Below are 13746 nucleotides of genomic sequence, written 5' to 3'. Positions count from 1 at the left end.
TTCTATCTGTAATTTGTGAATTGTGTTGATTTAATCAAATTTATGTTTTATGAAATGTTTTATGAGGTTTTAAAAAATTATTATCCGACTATTTTTACATTTTTTAAATAATACAAGAAAATGAATGATAATGAGATTTCCGTTCTTGCTTTTTTACTTGTTATAGTAGATTTTCACATTTTTTTAGGGTTATTGTCATAAAAATTCACCAACTTTACACATTTTTTCATTTTAATCACGCAGTTTAAAAATTGTCATTTTCATATACGAACTATCAATTTTATACACCGTTCAGAAATTCGATGAAAATTGCCGAGTTGACAACCGAATAATGACATGCCATAACGAACCAAATAGTGATACGTCAGCAATTTTTGTCGGATTTTTGAACAGTGTATGGATTTGGAAAAAAATGTTAGTTGATGTATGAAAATGACGATTTTTAAATGGGGTGATTAAAATGAGAAACATGTAAGTTGGTGAATTTTTATGACATTACCTCTTATTTTTTACTATAATAACATTTCTTATTTTTTTAAAGGGAAATATTAAACAAATCTATAAATCATATCTGTTTCTTTAATTTAATCACAAATATTAAATATCTCAATTATATTTAAAAATTTTTATTTTTTTAATTCGATATACGAGATCACAATATAATGATATGATTGACAAAAGTGATAGCGGCCTCAATAAAACCAGAGCAAAACGCGCATATATATAATATTGCATAAGGCTCATGAGTACTCACACCCACCATCTATATCACAAAAAAGTCGCACACTCATTAGTTCAATCATGTAAAGTTTCATTATGAACCCAAACTACAAAAATATACAAAGCACCACAAATCTAGCAACACTTTGATACCACAAAAGAACCATAATTACTCACAGATAATGCTTACGTGTATATCCTACCTCACCATCCCTCGAATTACGTGGCATATGACTTTTCCACATAATAACCTTCAATAATGAAACTTATGAATATTGGCCTACTGGGACATGTTCAAACATACATAACACCACGAAACCGGCCATTTCTTTATTATCAAAAAAAGAAGAAGGCAAAATCCATAAAAGGACCTTGAGTTCTTACATTTTATAATTAGGTCCTCCAATTTTGTTATTTATATTAAATTAATTCATCTCGTGTGTTACAAACAAATCATTCTGTTAAATTATAAAATTAAACTAGTAGTATTATATTTTTTAGCTATAAATATGTCTCCGAACTTTAATTTTATTGACTCCTTTAGTTTTTGTTTTATAATATTTAACTATTTAACAAAAATATAAAGAGAATACAAATAAGACTATCGAATAATTAAATGTTAATTACTTTGATTTTATGTGACATTACTTTATAGAGTATTAAACTAAATTATTTAATTAATTAAATAAAATAAATTTAACTTTAAAGTTTAAAAGGCATTACAAAGCTTTAAACAAAGAAATTTAAAATAATATCTTTACAAAAAAACGGTATTTGTCTCTTGAATTATTATCTTGTTATTCTAAATTAATTTAATCTATCTTTATAATTTATTTGAATTTATTTGATTAGAGTAAAATAAAAATAAAAATCTTTTCATAAAAAATCTACAATCTATTGAAATAACTTCATCTTCTTTTTTTAAAATCATTTTTAATTTTTTAAATTTATTAAGAAATGCATTTATAAAAGGAAATGCGTTACATTATTAGTTTAATCACTTTTAAAGACCTAACAAAATAAAATTTAAATTAGATGAACCAAATGAAAAAAAAAAAACATAAAAGTTGAGGGACCCAAAAGGAAGTTGCCTTAAAAACGTCACTTTTGCAAGAGAAAATAGAACATAATTTAAATTTTACTAATCTAATCCATGAATCTAACCCTTTTAATTAACTTTGACTTGTTCTGTCTCAAAACTACTTCTCTTTATAAACTCACTCAACAAAATATTCACATACAAAACAACAATATTATGCTTTTATTCTCCTCTTCTCTCCAATCTTATCATCTTCTTCGTTGAAATTAATAAAAATAAAATGGATCCATATGACTTTCCGGTGACCAGATCTCCAAGAAAAGAACTTCAAGGTCCAAGACCACCGGCTCTCAAAGTCCGTAAAGATTCACACAAGATCAGAAAACCACCGGTCGCACCGCAGTCACAACAACAACAATATCAAAACCAAAATCAGCCGCAAACTCAGCTACGGCCACCGGTCATAATTTACACGGTTTCACCGAAAGTTATCCATACGAACCCTAATGACTTCATGAACTTAGTTCAGCGTCTCACGGGCTCATCATCTTCATCAGCAGCAACTTCAAATTCCACTGCTACTACTACAGCTAACAATAACTATAATAACCCTTTTAACAATGATTACGGCGGTGCAGTTTCGCCGGCGGCCAGATACGCAACAATGGAGAAAGCAAAGTCGTCACCGAAGGATAAAATGAAGCTTGGCGATGAAGATATGGGATTTTTCGAAGGGATTGAAATGAGTCAAGTAATGGAAAGATCGTCGTTAAATAATAATAGTAATTTGTTTCCCGGAATTCTATCTCCAGCTCCGGCTTCACTTCCTCCGATATCTCCTAACTATTTCTCGCCGGTAATACCTTCTGATCCAAATATGTTGAGCTTTCTTCATGATTTGAGCCCTGTTGTTCATGGTAATAGAAGCTTTTTAGAAGGCAGTTTCATGCCAAGTCCTTCAACTAATTTCTTTTCTCCTCGTTTGACGGCGACTGCTTTTCCATCTCCGGCTTCTATGGAGCTTTTCAATAATTTTGGTAACATCTTTGATTTTTGATCTTTAATTTAGAGGTATGCAATTAGACAATTTGACGGTGGAGAATAGGGTATATTTGAAAATTTAAATTTTTTGGGGGGCCGGTTGGCAAGTTGGAAACTTGTTAATGGCATCATGTTTCTTGTTTTTAATTTGGTGGGTCATATGATGGAGCCGTATTTGCTGTATATTATATATATCAAATGGCCTATTTTTATTTTTTTTGCGGATACCATTCTTTTGTCATGTAACCTTATGGCATGTAATTCAAAGATTGAAAAAAAAAATTACATTTTGGTTCATTTAAATTTCTTGTTGACTTTCACTTTCTCTTGCAATCACAATGTATGCCTCTTGCATTTCTTATCAATGTGTTGTTTTCTGAAAACTAAATGTCATAATTTTTGTGGTGTTGAAATCCGAAATTTAATTACTATATATGAACCATTAATTATTAATAAATTTGTGATAGAATTTCCGTTCTGTAAACAAACTGCCATCACAAATGTTGTGATAGCATTTTATGTCACAGTTCTGTTATCCGTTATATTTTTTGGAAAAATGGTCATATATATCCTTGACATGACTTATGTCCTCATGATTCGGAAAGATGAAAATATGCCCCTAACGTTTTAAATGGGCTCAATTAGGCCACTAACGTTTATGCCTCTAACCGTATTAAATGTAAGGGCCGAATGAATCCATTTAAAAACGTTAGAGGCATATTTGCATCTTTTCAAACTATAAAAATGATCTTGAGCCAACCGTTAGGGGCATATATGACCCTTATTCCTAAATTTTTATAATTCCGTCATAAATTTATAACATCGTCACAAATTTCACAGCCACATAGTAATCTCTTTTAAGAATGATTATTTTACACAACAGTTATGCGACATCATTTTCACAACAAGTAAATGAATGTTCGCGATAATAGAGCATTTAAATATTATTTATTATTTTATTATTAAATCCTAATATTATAAACGTCTCATTCGTTTCTTTCACAAATGATGTCAACCGGTTGCGTTATATAATTATTTATCTTTTAAGGTCTCCTTCGAGTTGGATGGAATGTAATTGGCAATGTGAGCATCACATAAAATGGATCTAAAATCAAGAAAGGCTTTAGTATCTTTGTCTTCACATTTTACTGCAACTGTAAGGCTCATATGTAGCCAAGTTTAGTTGCGCACGTTGATCACTTGATCCCAACAAATTAAACTAATATTCTATATTATTGGAAATTTCTCAAAAATGTGATAATGAATCAAAGATGGTAATTGTTCCCTTCTTAACATTTAATGTCCTTTGTACTCTTTGTAAATGGTCATTTCTTCATCACCATGACCTATCACTACTAGAATTCAGCATTTTAGCAACAGATTTTTCTGTCGCCGAAAGGCTAAATTTCATTGGAAAATTATTTTCTGCCATAGGTAAATATGGTGTCGCTAAATGTGGTGTCGTTAAACCCTTTTAATCATTCAACTTTAGCGACGGATTCAAATATGTCGCTAAAGTTAAATGATATGTCGCCAACCTTTACGATCGTTAATAAAACGGTGTACCATTTTGTTCATTTGTATCTATTTATTTATTGTCTACATTATAAATATATATTATAATTTTGTATGATGACACGAGATGTCGGTAAAAGATAATAAAAATTAAAGATAATAAATTTTTAAATTATGGTTATCCTAAATTTAATTGTTGCATGATATATGAAAGAAATCATGTCGATTAAATAACTGGTAATCGTCGACTTCAGCAGTTTAATTTTTAAAGATGATCGATTAAAAAGTTCAATATATAGTGTGCGCTTTAAAATTAATGAATCATTAAATTATTTATATACAATCGAAAATTATTAAACTATTAATCTGATATACAACTCATATAACTAATGGATATATGACTATTATAGGAAAGGGCCAAATTTTTTTAGGATATTATTAAATGGTGCTGCTATGATTCTAGAATATTAAAGTCATTTTCTAAATAAAAGAACATTTTATGTTCAAGCGTTGACTAGGACAAAACCTTTAATTTGAAGGACCGTCCTAAAAAGACAAAGACTTGGTGCTCTAAACCTAGAGTTTCAAAACATAATTTTTCCTCCGAGTTCTATTATAGTCAAAGATAAATCCAAATTTAAATTTTCACTAAAGTTAATTAAATTGTTTACAATGGTCTTTGCATACTTTTTTACTTGTTTATTGAAAAAGCCGTATGGGTGGGAGTGGTTAAATAAGAACAAAAAACTTACATTATTTATACTGATCAAGTTGTGAAAGTTCGAATTTATTGAAGACTGAAACTAGATTTTGGTTGGCATGACTAAAAATAAAATAAATTCATAATTATTTGCAAGTTATGTCAGCCTGACAAGTTGGAAACAATCAATTTAGTTTTTTACTTGAATGGTAAATTTAAAGGTAATGAGTAATGACTATGTCAATATGGTAAGTTTTTCAAAGAGTAATTATCTCATATTTTTCACCTGCATTTATTGTTATACTACATCTCATAGATTCCATTGTCATCATACTGCTTATCAAAAAATTACAATCTTTATTTGGCGTTGTTTGCATGATGGTATCTGATCATAATCTCAATTTCAGGTTATAACTGAACTTCCGATATGTTTGTTGTGAAAAATTAACGCTATGTATTTGTTAAATCTTCACTAACGCAATGTATTTGTTAAATCTTCACTAACGCTATGTATTTGTTTATCAACTTTTTGTATTCTATTTACGGTTTTAAAAAATCCATACTACTTATCAAGGAATCACTTATCAGTCTTTTAAAAATCAAATCGGCGCCGGTATATTATATGAACCACTAAACTGGCTAATAATCACCCATCCCCCTCAACCTTTACCCTAAACTTCACTAAATTTCCTATACTTTCCAAACAGTCACTAAACCCTCTGACATTTATGGAGGCGCCATTCACCGTCCTTGTGGACGAAACTATACTTTATTTTTTGGTGGCTGTGATTTATAAAAAAAAACATTGAGGCGCCACATGTCAGTTGACACGTCATTTAATGTCAAAAAAAATTGAAACACCCAAAATACCACTTAAAAGAATTAAACCAAACCAAAATTAAATCACACTCAATCAAACTCAACTCACCGGTCAACTTATTTACCAACGACCGCCAACCCGAACCACTCACTACAACCGAACTGCCGCCTCCGGTCATCTTCTCACATGAGAAAACAACCAAGCTCGTCGTCTTCTCAGGTGAGTATTTTTCGAATGGATTGATTTGGTTTGGTTTTTTATTTTTATTTTAATTAAATTTTAATAGCTGTAGGATGTTTTGGGTGTTTCAACTTTTTTTACATATTTGGCCATGTTTCAACCTTTACACGAAATCTCAAAAATAACAAGAATTTTAAAACGTGTCAATTCAAGACATCACCTTTCATTTCTTTTCAAAAAAACAACATGAACATATTTTTAGATAAAATCTCGCTGGCTTGGACACCCGATGGGAGTGTCACGTGTCATGCCACGTCAGCAAAAATGCCACTAATTGTCGGTGTCGTTTTTGAAAAAAATGAAAGATAGTATCCTAGAATGACACGTGTTAAGAACCGTGTTATTTTTAAAATTCCATGTAAAGGTGGTGATTTCATATGTAATTAGTCCTTTTATGTTTTATGCTAAAAAAAGTTAAAAAATATTTTAAAAAATTAAAAATATAATCCAAGTATTCTAATTTAAAATTATATTAAAGAGAGATGAAATATAGATCAAAATAGAAAGTTAAATTTACTCTCTATTTAAAATTATATTATATAGAGTACATTGAATTTCTATTTTAGTGCTAAACTCTCTAAAATAAAAGTTAAATTTTTTTAAGAGCAAATTACGCTAAGATCCCTGAGCTATACCATAATTAACAGTTTGATACCCCTTGTTATAAGTCTACTTAATGGTCCCTCAATTTTAATTTCGTTAACTATTAAGTCCTCTGTTATTTCAACACTTATTTTCAAACGACCTGGTTCCTCACCTTTAGTTTTGTGAACGATTTGGTCCCTCACTTTTAATTTTATTAAACAATTTGGTCTCTGACTTTTAAACAATTTAGTACCCGGATTTCAATCTGTTAAACAATTTAGTCCCTCAAATTAATAGAAGGATCTCTCAGTTAACGAAACTAAAATTGAGTGACTATTAAATAGACATTTGAAATAAAGAGTACCAAACTGTTAATTATGATATATCTCAGGGGCCTCTAAGTAATTTGCTCTTATTTTAAAGAGTTCAAAGTAAATGCTTTAATTACCCCTTTTCTTTTGTATGCTAAATAGAGAGAAATTACCTGCTGGTACATGAGAATTCAAACGGTAAAATGAGAAAAACAAGGCCTTGAATTTATGATGATCAACTTTACAATTTTCTTAGTAGCTCTTTAGTGACAGTATAATTTATTTCCTAAAGCCTATTCTATAACAAGTCGTCCCTGTTTCCCTGGCTTAGCATCTCCAGCCAGTGATTGAAGAACCAAACCGGATCGGCCAGTTCAACCAATTGAACAGGGGCAGGCCAACTGTCCGGTTCAACTAGCGGCAACACTGGTTTGGCCACTGGTTTGGTCTTTAAAACACTGTTTCCAGCAAAGAGTGGTTGGGAGTTAAAGGGACAACAAAGAGTAGAGAACCCGGTAAAACTATTTTGCAGAACAGGCTCATACTCATCTGTCCCAAACTTACTACACTGGTAAAAAAAAGGTTACGCCTAACTAAAGAGGCGATTTTGATGAACTGAGTGAGGAATGTACTGATCCAAAATCATTACTACCATTGCTTAAAGGGCTCACCGGACTCTGTCTATCCCACGTTAACACCTTTAAAGGGTGTCTTTCCGTTTCAGGTATAGCATCAACTGCTGCAGTTTCTTGTGGAGGCCGCTTTCCTTTGAATACTCCCCACAAATAAAATTTTGCCTGGAACCCTGCAAATCAATTTAAACAGGAGATTCAACTCATGTTATTTAAATATCAATCCTTAGGTGCAGGTAGCTTTTCAACAGATGATCATCTGGCCTTACTCCAAAATTCCATTGGCAATATCGTAGAAGAGAATACTAGGAGTTCTGCATTTTGAACGATAACTCTCATCGCAAGGTCTTGTTGAATCATGTCATTTACTAGCCGATCAAAAACCTTTTCGTTCCTAACACAAAACAAAAAGATGATCATTAAATGGAACCAAACACCAAAAATAAAGATAAAAACTAGTGCATAACCTTCAGACTTCAATCAAAAACAAACCTGTCACTGACTGGAAAAAAATAAAGAGCGATACTTTCATCGGTTGGCCCCGACTTTCCAAAACCTTTAGGCCACACAGTCAACCTAGGAAGCAATTCTGGTGAAAGTGAAGTCGGCATTGATTTCGCTTCTTCACTGACTTTAAGGCATGCTAGCTTAGAGACATGAGCAACAAGTCCAACCATAATACAATCATTTTTTTCCGACATGCAGAAGCTACCCCTGTTAATCACGCAAACAAACATTTATACATCAAATAATAACTCACCCAATGGTTCTAGAAGACAGATGGGAGAAACAGAAACATCTTACCTCCAAATTGGTTCTTGTATCGGCTGTGCATGGACAGAACTGTACTCCGTAAAATTTGGTTCATAAGAAATAACTATCTGAAAATTATTATTTAGAGGCTTAGCCTCTTCATGAAAGCTGTGCTCACTTAAACTATTCGAGCTTTTGGTCTCCCCAGAGACGCAGACTTCATTCACATCATTCCTTATTTCGTCAAGCTTTTCCTCCAGAGGTATAGCCCCAAGAGTACTTTTATCCATAATACAGTCAGCCTCTTCACTGACATGGCCCTCATCCAGACTGTTCAGTCTTCTGTCATGGCTCTCATCCTTCCGTCCATCATCAGAGCAATTCATCTCAAGAGGTTGAACGGCATCAAGACACAGTTTAGCGTTTTTACTTTGAATAGACTCGACTGCTTCATTAGAGTTGCAGTCATCTAATCTATCTTGTTTTCCAGACTCCTGATCTTTCTCAATAGCTTTTGTGAATTCCTCACCGTGAAGCTGAACAGAGGAGCTCTTTGCAGGATCTGGAACCTTTGATTTAGTTAATGAGGAATTACCAATCTTTCTTCTCTTAGACTTCTTGCTAAAACTCTTAAAAATCTTTCTTTTCTTAGATATCTTCCTAGGACTCTTAACAAGATCTCTCTTCTCCACTTCAAGAAGAGGTTTGATGACATCGAGACACACTTTAGAAGTTTCACTCTCAATAGACTCAACTGCTTCATCAGAGCCACAGTCAACTAATTTATCTTGTCTTCCAGACTCCTGATCATTCTCATTAGTCTTTGTGCATTCCACACCGTGAAGGTGAACAGATGAGCTCTTTGTTGGATCTGGAACATTTGATTTAGTCAATGAGCAAGTACCAATCTTTCTTCTCTTGGACTTCTTCCTACTAAAAATCTTTCTTCGCTTAGATTTCTTGCTAGAACTCTTAACAAGATTTATCTTCTTCACTTCAACACTTTCGGAACTTTCAGAGTCCTTTCCTCCAACTTCTAAGAGGTCAAGCTTGCCATGAGACGACAACTTTGAGAAGTCAGATTCACAATCAGCACAGAGCCACACCACATACTCATCAAAAGTTTCTGGCAGTACAGCCAAGCAGTAGCTGGAGAACAAAAAAGAGAAAACTATCAAGTACAAACTTATCATAGCAGCAGGTGGAGAAAAACATTTAGCCATTATTATTGAGGCACAATCGTGCAGATTAGAAAAGAAGAATTAATATATCTGACCCGATTAAGTTGGGTTTAAGGCTTTGTTGAATCATCATTGTTGAGATCCTCACTCAAAATTAACACAAACCTGGCCCACCCTCCATTATATATTTAGGGGCAGAATCATATGTAGCGGACACTTCAATAAATTTGTTAACATGTTGATTATCAAAATAATACCAAATTATAGCTTCTAATAACCTATTGATTCAAAAAATACTAAAAATAAATCAAGAAATTACAAATTCTCTATGAAGTTTAATTAAACAAAACTAATTAGTTTATTTAATTCCAAAAGAAAAAGTTCTCTAGAACTAACATAATTTATTTGTATGAATTTTTCTTTTTAGGTATGAAAAAGATTTTATAAAAGAATGACAGGTTCCTAGAATTTATTTGTTAAAAGGTTCATATCAACTGCGTTACCATAAATTTCCTTAAAGGACAGTTGCGGCTCAAAAACGTAAATTTATTACATCTTGGTTTGATGAATACCAGGATTGTTTAGAGTATAGCATTATAATATATAAAGAATTATGATATATTTATATTAATTTATAAATTTCATAAACAGAATATCATTAATTTATATCTTTTTATTTAGAAATGTATTATATATTTTTGTATTTTTAATTTGGACCCCAAGAAGGAAAGGTATGTGTCCGTCACTGCGCTCAAGCATACACATAAGATTAAGCACAAAGAACCAAGTAATGGAGCCTTTCCGCGCTATTTTAAAGGTCATGCGAAGTTATGATTCTAACTATAACAATTGTGAGGAGGTAATTTTATGCCAATCTCAAATTAAGGATGTCATTAGTTCCAAAATCTTAGCTAACATCACAGATAGATCAAATGGACAATTACTTACCGATGCACAGCATAAACTTGACATTCATCACAAAAAATCAACGCATTTGTAAATCCTTCATCACCACAAGTCTGACAAACAGTCACCTGCACTGCCAATTACATAGTCATTACAGCATGTTCGCACCTTCTAAAAAGTCAGACACGTAAAAATACACAGTTACTTCAGCTTGTTTGTAAATTTCTAAAATATTCAAATACAAACTATTGGGTAGGTAGCACGGACACTTTATTCAATTAATGTGACCCGTTTCGGAAACGTTTCGGACACCAAAATAACACCATTCACCGCGTCTGTGCCCAAGTGTCCGTTTCCCCTTGTCCGTGTCCGTGCTACTTAGACTATTGGTGGTATGGTGCTCACATCAAACACAGCCCAGATTGATCCCTTGTCAGATTAATGACAAATACAAGATCAACAAAATTACTAAGGGCCTGTTTGGTTCAATTCTAGTATAAAATTCATTTAATTTAATTTAATTTCTAAATGAAAAATCATTTAAAAATGAATTCTTAAGTTTGATATTCCGAATTTTAAATATGAAAATAATTTTAGATAAAATGAAATAAACTGAATATTGTATTTGGAGTGTAAATGCAAATTTAAAGTGTAAAAATTCACCAAGCAAATATCTTGTAGAAATTCAATTAAATTCCATAAAAATTATGAAATTTTTATTGAACCAAACCGACCCTAAACAATCTCGCAAGCAGTGTCATTTTGCATCACTTAAATCATAAATTTTATCTAATTCTACAGAAAATTGTACAACTATCACATTAAGAAGCTAGCAAAATCACTCGCCTCCTTAGGTCAAGATTAAATTAAATCCATATAATGACATGCAATCTCCTCAAATCATGAAATTTTAGATCGCCCAACGAGTTTACACTAAACCATGAAGCTAGAACGTTAAAAAGCATATATCTAAAGGGATTAAATTTTGGGTAAAATCAAATTAGCCTACACCAAGAAAAGAAAAGGGGAACGAACCATTAGCAAAAAAGACGGAACTTTTGGATCATAAATTGAAGGAGCAAGCAGGACCCAGAAGAAGATGACAAGAAATTCTAAATAGTTTGGAGTTGAATGCAGAACTGAAACCAAAGGGGGGAGCTGGGGAGATGTTCGAGAAGAAAAATAATGTGACGATTTCTTTATTTGTGTTTTGTTTAGGGTTAATAAAGATTAATTTTTGTTCAAAAAACTAAAAATTCCTATAAATGATTTCAAAAAAACAAAAATTCCTATAAATGTTTATGAAAATAATAGAGCAAATTATTCTAAAACCCCTCAGTTATATCATAATTGACGGTTTTATATTTTTTATTTTAAAATTTTATTTAATAGTTCCTCACTTTTTGTTAACTATTAGGCCTTCGGCACTTACTTTCAAACATTTTAGTATTCCAGTTTTAATTTTGTTAACAATTTGATCTCTCACTTTTAATTTAATAATTTGGTACCTCACTTTTAATTCCATTAACTTTTTGGTATCTTAAACTAACAAAAGGGCCTAATAGTTAACGTAACTGAAAGTCTTAAAGTGAAGAACTACTAATAATGATTTTAAAATAAATGATATTAAACTGTTAATTATGATATATATGAAGGGTCTCGTTAGTAATTTGCTCAAAATAATATCACACATGTTTATATCTTTAAAAATTGGCCAAATAACTAAAAAGGGCCAAACCTTTTATGAAAGTTTCACAAATCCAAATCTTTCAATTTTATCCAATTTGTCCTGAAACGCATGATTTCGTTTCAATTTTGTCCAACTACACAATTTTACTTATGTGGCACTGATGTGTGGCATATGCCACATCAGCGCCACGTAGGCGCCAACATGAGTAAAATTACATAATTGGACAAAATTGAAACGAAATCATGCGTTTCATGACAAATTTGATAAAATTGAAAAGTTTGGACTTTTATGAAATTTTCATAAAAGTTTTGGCATTTCATATTATACATTTTTAATTGAAGAAAAGAAGGAAAATGTAGCTCTCGCACAACTCTTTTTAACATATCACATAACTATTAACCGGTTACGACAATTAGTATCTAAGATTAAACAATCGGTATCGATGTTACAACATGGTCAGTGGTGACAATTTGTCAGCGGGCAATGTTGATAATTTTAAGTAAAACAAAGTTAATATTTTTAAAATTATTTTTATTTTTATGTCACTTTTTAATTTAAGTTATTTACATTATTTTTATATATATTTCTTTTTAAAAATAGGTTAGTCTTGCAAGAATTTTTATACAGAAATTTCATGCTAAGACTGTTATTTTAATCATTAAAAACAATATCATAAAAGTTAGAAATTCTGTAAATGCATGTTATTTTTAGGCATACAATTTTACTTTTGAATATATCAAAATTTTGTATTGTTATCGGAGCGCACATAGGCTTGAACAAAATCAAACTAAGTTATTAGTGTGAACCAAATAAAACTAAATTTATCCTTATTTAACCTTTCAAACTTCGCTTAAGTTATTTATCGAATAAAATTCGCTTAAATTATTTTTTTTAATAATTAGTTATAACAAAAATAGTATATATTTTTTTATTGGCAAAATGTACGATTTTGACTTTTATGTTAAACTCGGATTTTTAACTTACCTTAATAATTTTGTTGTTTAAAAGTGATATCTAACGTTATTAAAAATGACAAAATAGACCCTCTTTTAACATATTTTTTTCATCGTTTTCTCTACCAACATGGACGACATGGCATACAAGCACTAGTAACATGAGTGATTTTTTTCAATTTGGAACTTATTGTTATAAAAAAATTTACAAATTGGACCATCTGTCAATACGGCGTATATGTCACACAATGTCCAAGTTAACATGAGTAACAATGAAAAATAAATCCCTTAAAAGAGGGTCCATTTTTTTCATTTTTTTGATAACGTTATTAAAATCCAAATTAAAAATCAAGTCAAACACTAGGATCAGAATTATACATTTAGCCTTTTTATTAATATCACACCGGTAATTTTCATATTATACAATGATCAAACTATCCATTTTTTTTATTTCAATATTGCAAACACCCACTCAAATAATAGTTGAATCACTAGACAGAAATTAATAAACAATATCTTTTATATTATTAATTCATTTGTAAACAGTAGTTTCTTGTGCATTTATGCCAAGTCCTTCGATATGCATGAGGTCGGTAACTTGTCTGATTTAACTTTAAAAAAATATTTACTAATTCCCGTTAACCTCCGCTAACAATTAAT

General features: G+C 31.2%; 2 protein-coding genes across 2 annotated transcripts; one reads left to right on the top strand and one right to left on the bottom strand.

Annotated features, from left to right (window-relative positions):
• The first annotated feature begins 1909 nt into the window (after window positions 1–1909).
• Window positions 1910–3103, top strand: LOC126657490 (nuclear speckle RNA-binding protein B). The gene has a single exon (XM_050352191.2). The coding sequence runs from the start codon at window positions 2040–2042 to the stop codon at window positions 2814–2816; it is 777 nt and encodes a 258-aa protein (XP_050208148.1). The 5' UTR covers window positions 1910–2039; the 3' UTR covers window positions 2817–3103.
• A 4072-nt stretch (window positions 3104–7175) lies between these two features.
• On the bottom strand, window positions 7176–11667 carry LOC126675511 (uncharacterized). The gene is made up of 6 exons (XM_056104369.1): window positions 11479–11667; window positions 10486–10571; window positions 8408–9505; window positions 8096–8317; window positions 7873–7997; window positions 7176–7776 (listed from the first exon to the last, which is right to left on the bottom strand). The coding sequence occupies exons 1-6, from the start codon at window positions 11479–11481 to the stop codon at window positions 7565–7567; spliced, it is 1746 nt and encodes a 581-aa protein (XP_055960344.1). The 5' UTR covers window positions 11482–11667; the 3' UTR covers window positions 7176–7564.
• Window positions 11668–13746: the final 2079 nt, after the last annotated feature.

The sequence above is a fragment of the Mercurialis annua genome, linkage group LG1-X, assembly GCF_937616625.2.
Source record: "Mercurialis annua linkage group LG1-X, ddMerAnnu1.2, whole genome shotgun sequence".
Lineage (NCBI taxonomy): Eukaryota > Viridiplantae > Streptophyta > Magnoliopsida > Malpighiales > Euphorbiaceae > Mercurialis > Mercurialis annua.
This window is presented reverse-complemented; position numbering and strand designations above follow the sequence as displayed.